The sequence below is a fragment of the Pholcus phalangioides genome, unplaced genomic scaffold (genome assembly GCF_987345545.1).
Source record: "Pholcus phalangioides strain wild (caught in Gottingen) unplaced genomic scaffold, Ppha-v1.0 ptg000043l_1, whole genome shotgun sequence".
Taxonomy (NCBI): domain Eukaryota; kingdom Metazoa; phylum Arthropoda; class Arachnida; order Araneae; family Pholcidae; genus Pholcus; species Pholcus phalangioides.
Genome location: NW_028301629.1, coordinates 4,220,339 through 4,228,799, shown reverse-complemented (window position 1 = coordinate 4,228,799; position 8,461 = coordinate 4,220,339). Strand labels below are relative to the sequence as shown.

At 37.2% G+C, this 8,461-nt stretch overlaps 1 protein-coding gene across 1 annotated transcript; it reads left to right on the top strand.

The window, feature by feature from the left end:
• The first annotated feature begins 333 nt into the window (after positions 1-333).
• On the top strand, positions 334-1,453 carry Yeti (yeti). Its single transcript, XM_089255638.1, has one exon. The coding sequence runs from the start codon at positions 448-450 to the stop codon at positions 1,249-1,251; it is 804 nt and encodes a 267-aa protein (XP_089111764.1). The 5' UTR covers positions 334-447; the 3' UTR covers positions 1,252-1,453.
• Positions 1,454-8,461: the final 7,008 nt, after the last annotated feature.

Below are 8,461 nucleotides of genomic sequence, written 5' to 3'. Positions count from 1 at the left end.
TATTTCCATATTTGAAAAATAACGGGACATTTCATTGATGCACAACTCGCGCTAAATAACAAATTCACGTTTGGTTTACACACACATGAGCATTTTCATTAAAACGATGAATCAACCGAATATGTACTATGAAAAAAAATTCTGTTCCTTAAAATGTGGGTCATATGGTCTTGTAGTTTACAAACGTTTACTTGCTCACAATTTAAACCACATTACTATACGTTTCAAAGTCGAACTAATGATTTTAATCGTAACTATCTCGGTTACTTCTTACAAATGTCAGAAACGACGTAGGATGATGCAATTTTGTCGTAAGTGTGACCTTGCTCGTTATATGCGCCACTTTTGTTGTGAATGAGCTGCGGGCGCAGGTTGATCCAAGATCTATTCATTCATTCGCATTGGGTGTTTACTGCTTTCTACCAATTTCTTTGTTTATAGTTAGAAATGGCGACATTCCAAGACATGGATTCGGATTGCTCGGACAGCGAAGATGACGTCGATTACGTCCCCACTGAAAACATTTGCAGCGAAGATGATTCAAATGACGGTGTCACCTCCGATGAGGAAGCTGGTGTGGACACCAAGTCGGTGTCTAAAAGAAGAGGTAGAAAGAAAAAGAAGCCAGTCGTAAAAGAGGTCGAAGCGGAGGAGGAGGAACCCAAATTAAACGAAGAAGACGAGAAGAAAAGAGTGGAAAATCTCTACAAATCATTCCTAGATGATGTGAAACCTATTGTTAGAAAGCCACTGCAGTCCTCGCCAAGTGTCACCAATGGGACACCCACTGCTAAAGAGGAGGAGAAGGATGCCACAGCAACAAAGAAAAAGATCACAGTCACAGAAGAGTACGAGTTTGCTGGTGAGACGGTCACCCTTACCAAAGAGGTCGACAGCGAAACAGCCACTGTCACCGAAGAGATCAGCTCGAAAACGTCTCTTCAGGTCCCGGATAAAGCACCGGTTGAAAAAACTGTGGCTCCACCTATGAAAAGACCAGCAGCTGGTGGTGGTTTGTCATCTATCGTTGGTGCTCTGAACAAGAAGAAACAGAAGCTGTCGACGCTCCAGAAATCGTTGCTCGATTGGAATAGTTTCAAGAAGGACGAGGGCATCAGCGAGGAACTCGAGACTCATAACAAAGGTAAAGGCGGTTATCTTGAGAGGCAAGCGTTCTTACAGCGGAGCGATTTGCGACAGTTCGAAATCGAGAAGGAACTCAGGCTTTCGAGGAGAAGAACTCAGTCTTGAGTAATCGGACGAGTGTGTTTTTGTCGTTCATCTCTGTATATGTATTGGTTTGAATGTGATTCAGTGTTGTTTCGCCACTTTTTTTATTGTTTTTGATCAAAAATAATGAAACTATCAATTATGTTCGTTCTGTGAATGAGTGTCATGGACTTAATTTGATGTTAACGTAAATCATGCTACATTAAAAATATATCCATATTAATGTATTGATACCATAGACTTCTTGATAGTGCTCTGACACTTCTTTATGAAATCATATTTGTTCCTTATTGCACAGAATTCAGCAAACACTCGCAGAACTGTGGTATTTATCATGAGTTGGCGATATAGGTCAAAGCTTGGAAAATTCCAGGAAACTAGAAAATCTGTATCAACGCTCAAAATTTCCAATATATAGTTGCTGAGGTGGAGTCTGAGCCAGTGCCATCCCAATACACGGCCGCACCCGGCCTAGGGACCTCAAGAGAAGAGGGGCTTCCGAAAAATGAGAAGTAGTTGAATTTTCCAAGTAGGGCCTTGGAAAAATCACTTGGCCCGGGTCTGACACATCAGAAAAAAATTTAGGCGCTAGTAGTTTCGTAACCGCTAGGCATTTTTTTTTAATCAGCAAAATTTTGTGCAAAGTAGTGTTCTTGGATTTGTTTAGGAAGCCCCTTTCTATGATTGCAGACATACTGACATGATTTCTAATAATTTTCTACTGCTCTAAGACTTCAATTCAGTGAAAAGACGAAAAAAATGTGTTTGGCACCTAAATTTTTTCCTGATTGAGATTAAAACCCTGATATACTTATAAATAAATGTTACTAACGGCTGTGATTTGGGAATATTCAGTGATCATAATAACAGCTATTTTATGTGACTGAGAACATTTATATTTTGTTGATTTAATATGCTCGCATATTTTATGGAATAATTATCCCTTTTGGCAATGTCTTGGTGATTTTTTTCTTTAGCTAGAAAATAACGCTCGAAAGCATAATGAATCGCTGGGGGTGGAACAGTGTCAAGCTTCTTAAGAAAAATAAAAACACGATTGTGTGGGATTAAAACTATAACAGCTAGTATGCAAAAACGTATAAAATGAAAATATGAAATGTACATTTTGAGGAAATGAGATATTCAAACAAGAAAAACAGCATAACATGCCAAAAAAAATTATGTATACTATGGACAAAAATGTCTAAAAGGCTCTATTTAAATGCTGTGGCACTCTGTACAAAAACCGATTATTGCTAGCGTTAGACGATAACCAACAGCAAAAGAGGAAATAATTGCTGGCAAAAAAAAAAAGCTGACCAAGAAGAAAAGCGCTAAAAAGTGGACAGGACTATACTATAGCTGTGAATGATATTAGTAGACCAAATTACAGTCGGTGCAGAAATTCTATATTCAACGATTCCTTTCATTTTGATATCAAATACAACGCCACAACAGGCAAATTGCCCAACGAGGTGGCTGATCCCCGAGCCCCTACCTACTACACCACACATGCAATCCCCCCCCCCCCACGGAACCCCCCAACGAATCGGTATGTGCGGGAATGTGCGTGTAGTGCAACCCTACGTAAAGTTTGTTTCTGTGTAATGCTTGTTATGTGTAGTGCTGTCATCTGCCCCCAGTTTTACTAACTATGAGTGAAGTGTTATGATTGAATGATTTACCGTTGTAGGACTGTTGCTCTCTGTGGCGAGACTTTTTAACGGGGAGATCGGCTCGCATTTGCGCCTTGAAGTTGGGAACCACAGAAAACCAACTTCAGCCGACCACCACTGTGGGGTTCGAACCCGGATCCTCGCATCACGAGTCTGGCACTATAACCACTCGACCACCACAGCGGCAATCGGTCAAAGAAATGTAGAATCAGATGGTGTCTGCCAATTTCATGCATGTGCATTCCTAAGTAATTTGAGTGTGAAATTGAGGCAGTTTTGCATAATACTTTAAGAAAGTGTTAATCTCGCTAACGACAGAAAAGATGGACGAAATATGCTTACATGCGTAGAAAAATCCTCTCTACTTGTTAATGCAAGTGTAGAGAAAGGGCACACATTGTGGACGAAATGTATTCTGACTCCAATTGATGAAACGGTTGATAATATTTAAGTTCATTTAATTTTAGAAAACTATTTACATCGGTTAACAATATTAATTTCACATTATAAAAAGGAGAAACTATATCACTTGCGCGAGAGCAACACACTGAGGAAGAAGTCGGTCACGCAAGGGAAAACAGATCGCTTGTCCCCTTTTTTCGCCTCTGCCACCCACACATCAGGAGGTGGGCGAGAGATGACGCCACACAAGATGCCTAGGGAGACTGTAATCATCATCTCAAAAATATAACCAAAGAAAGATGATTCATCTGTCTCCGAGGGGAATTGAACCCAGTCTTTCATTTGCCAGACGAGTGCTCTACCAAGTTATGGAAACAATATTTCTCCCTTGGAGTATATATACACGTTGAAAGGCTCCAATGGATCCTGTCACCATCTGGTGGCCTATGCCATTAAATTGATTAGCTTATAATTGATTATTGCTGCTGTCCAGCCTTTAAATATATGTGACTCTCCAAGGGAGAAATATTGTTTCTATATCTTGGTTGATAGAGCACTCGTCCATTCTTCCTTGTAATCATTTCCAAAAAATATAACCAGTCTTTCGAGGAATCTTGAAATATGCTTATTTCATGCATATTTCATTTATCTTTAATCTATAGCGAGAAACGATACAATAGTACTAGTCAGTAAATCATTTAAAAACATAAAAAAAATGCTGAATTCTTAAGTATTGAAAATTTTTTTAATGGGTATAAAGGATAACAGTTACACACACACACTGAAGCTCTCAGACGCAAGTTTTTTTGTAGTAAGATCTGGTCTAGTGCAATGATTCCCAACGTGGGTGCTAACATCCCCTGGGGGTGATGGAATGTTCCAGGGGGCGGTAAAAGCTACGGGTATAACATAGGATTCTATGGGTTAGATTGCAATGGGACAAAAAAGGTTGGGAAACTATGGTCTAGTGAGACTACAAATTGTTCTATAGATATTAAACTATCATGGTTGACATTTTTCTTCAAGTTTGTCATTTAGCAGCAAGGATAGAACAGGCTATTTATGAATTTTTTCAAGTTTTGACCCTCATCCTCCAAAAAGAATTAACATATCTGAGGTGAATGATGTGGTTTGTTATCGATTGCGCCAAAAGTTACTTTCAAGGACATTACCCGTTTGGAAAGGTATAGAAATCTGGCGCAAAATAATTGTTTTAAACAGTACACATTGGGGAATCCCAGATGTCAGGTCACTTCTAAGAAATCTGCCGAAGTTTTCTTATGCTGTAGTGCTTTGCAATTCAACACGTCTGCTACTGAAATAGTGTCGAATTGTGAGGACTGCTCTCCATATTACTTATCCTATAATTTCATCCATTCACAGTCCTAAGTAGTTCGAGGCACCACTGTACATGATCTAAATTAACAAATTTATGGTCTTGTTAATTTGTATTTTATGAAGGGTCCATGTTTTTCAGATTTGGAATTTTGTGAACAGTCTGGAAAACGGACCCAAATTTTAGATGGACAGACCTCTGTCAGATTTTTTGTTGAAATTTTTTTTTTCTTAATTTGTGAGGGGAGCGGGTCAACTTATATACGGATCAGTTTTTGAGAATATGTATTGACCTCCACCTCACCAAATTATACAGTTACATGGCTTCTGCTTGCTAGCTTGAATATCTGTGTCTCCATTGGACTATTTTCAATTGCATTACTAATCAGTAGATTGATTTTTGTAGCTATATTTGTGAATACATCAACAAATCCTTTAAGAAGCGATGTATGACTAGCATGATGAACGAAACTGAAGATGGCATCTTCTTTGAAAGTGATGACAGCGATGATAGTACAGTTACAGATGAAAACGAAGATGCCACACTGTATTGGCTTTCGATGTAGACCTTGGCGAATCAGAAGAAATAGATTAGAAATTTTGAATCATTTTTCATTGCAAGTTTTTTCCTCTAAAATGCACTGATTTTTCTGGGGTGAATTGGTTTATATACACGTTTACAATTTACTGCAGTTTTGGTGGGCCTAAAGTGAGGGGGGGGGGGTGAGCTTATACACAAGTATTTGCGGAACTATTCCAATTGAACATCTTCCCATTCATGAACTCTCAATTTCACTAATTTTTCACATGTGTGCACGTTTGCAAAAATGAGCATCAACTGTGTATGGAAATCGGGTTAGCAAGTTCCCACAAAAGTTGGGGAAAGGGCGAGAAAAGAGAAAGTTTTCTCAATAGTAAATTTGCCTGGATTCCGAAGTTATCTCATATTGCAGACCAATATATTTTACCACTCTTGTTCATTTAAGCCAACATTGATATATACAGGGTGATTATAAAAAAACTATCCCGTCATATGGGCCCCTATCAATCATACCATTCACAGAAACTGAATGAAATTTTGGCATAAGGTATTTTGATGTATGCGCTCAAGAATGATATGGAAAACAACAGTGTCACTCTAACAGTTACAGTTACAGTGAGAAAATTTCGAAAATATCAAATGGCAACACCAAGTTTTTTATATTGGAATGTGATCTCCATTGTGAAAAACCCTAAATAGCGGTCGAACGGCAACTGTAGCATGAAAATCACTGGCGGTAGATAGGCTAAAAGTGAGGACCACCAATAAGGACAGAGAAGCAGCATAAAATAAAGCATTTTATTGTGTTTCACAAATTTTCCACATGACCTTGTGGAGGACTAATCAGGCGCCATTCCAACGCTATTTAGTGTTTTTCAGTATGGAGATCGCATTCCAATACAAAAAACTTGGTGTTGCCATTTGATATTTTCGAAATTTTCTCACTGTAACCGTAACTGTTAGAGTGACACTGTTGTTTTCCATATCATTCTTGAGCGCATACCTCAAAATACCTTATGCCAAAATTTCATCCAGTTTCTGTAAATGGTATGATAGTTAGGGGCCCATATGTTGGGATAGTTTTTTTATAATCACCCCGTACAGCGATTTCGGGTGATGAAAGTCACAAATCTTTAGAGATCATTCAAATTATGGACAAATATTCCACTGATGAGAATGAAACATACAGGAAAAAGCTCATTACAAGGCTCTGCTGATTTAAGTGTTTTTTGTTTATTTTCAAAATTGAGTAATCTCATTGCTAGTTATGAACGTAAAGAAAAGAATCGAACAGTAGTTTAAATATTATTTATTATGTAAAAAATATGTTTCTGGAGGTTCGTGAAGAAAAATACAACCATCACAAAAACAGTTTAATACACATTAATTCTAAAACAAAACCCTCTCATAATTACGCCTCCTAATTACACTGTTACAAAAAATACAGCGAAAAATAGTTTTGGCTTTTCTTTTACTAGTACTTGCCAGTTATTGGAACAACCTCCAATCGGTGATAGGAGGGGGAAAAACAAAAAAAGTCTTTCGTAGAAGTTAGCCAAAGTCATCCAGATTCAAAGAAGTTTCAGCTTTAAAATAAAAATAATGGTTCTTTCTCCAAACAAATGCCATCAATAAAACAAAAATGCTCAAATTGCACCAACGCTACCTATCTTATCCCCATGATGAGTGAAAGATAGGTATTTTTCCAATACTGACTAAATCTTCTGTTGATTGGAAGTATCCATATTTCCAATCAACAGAAGATTTAGAAACAAAAATCATTGGTAATGCAGATACACATTTAGGTTTTTCTTATATTTCGACCTATCTTTTGACAACTTGATAACAACAATAGCGCATAATATACGAAATAGAAGCTTGATGTACAAAATACACATTACTGAAATTTGCTGTGTATAGCCCATGTATTTGCAGATTTGTATATATTTTCTCCCCCCCCCCATTTTTCCGCAGCAAAGTGGTGGTGAAATAACATTTCTTCTGAACCCATTTCTAAGGTAATGAATGGTAAACACATTTTTGGACAAAGTTCGATTTTGTCCAGTTTTGGAATAAAAAGAATATCTTTGTATTGTTCATGCAGCATTAAAAAACTTTTTTATTGGACAGCCTGCGGGTTATATACAGTAAATTTACAGTATTACAGCCTAAACGCCTGTATAACAATACTCAAGGGACCGGAGAAATTAAATCGTCGTTAAAGAGAGGGAACATATTAATACTAAGAAAAGTGTATCCTAGTACCAGAGATATCGTTACATAGGCGAGCATATCGTTGTACAGGATTTTCAAGTATATCAGTTATTTTCTCCTGTTTTCAGGAGGAGGATGACCTATCTTTTGTTATGGTATTGTTAATACTCAACAGTTAAGAGCAAGTTATTTCTGGAAATTTTCTGTGTTATGAATATGGAGAAAACGAGTTTAAAGAAACAAAAGTTCAACAATGACGATAATAAAATAACATAAATCTGTCATGATTATTTACAATTTCAATAACTAACAATTTCAACAGAATAAGTAAATTTGCATTTACAGGCAAATGTTTAGCAAAAGCGGATATTATAAAGGTCAATTGATAGTATATTGGTCATCAGGGCATAAAAAATCACAAGAAAATATATATCTAGGCGTCTAGTATTTCCTCCCAAGAAAAACGTGTCAATAACAATGTTCCTTTCAACCTTTTCAGGACATGAATGGTTTTGGCATTAATTAGTATGTTGATATCAACGTTTTGTGTTGTCCTCAGATATCCAATTTATATATAGTAACCGCACATATAAAATTTTAGGTGTCAGTACAAATTTTCTTAGTTGCCATGGTGTTTGTCAAGCCCTGGTGATCATGTCCATGTAATTTCGATAAATCAGTTTTCGAACCTTTTTTTGCCTTCCAAGCATCTTGTAAAATCCTGACGCCACCATATAAAAGGCACATGCACTGGGGTATGCAGCTCAAAGTGAAAGAGAATTGTAAAAAAAGTTAATATATCGAAAAATTCTTTAAATGCTGTTCCTACTTGGGAACCACAGAAAACCAACCTCAGCCAACCACTACTGTGACGACGGTGGGGTACGAACCCATTAAGTCATACTGTGGTACTTTGATTCTTGCAGTAGCATCATAATGGGTGAGCCCAGGGCTTCGAGACAAATAGAGGAGCCCTACATTATTGGAGAATTTTTTTATTAAATATGAAAAAAAAAATTCACTGATCCTTAAATTATTTCCTAATTAAATATGACATTTCATT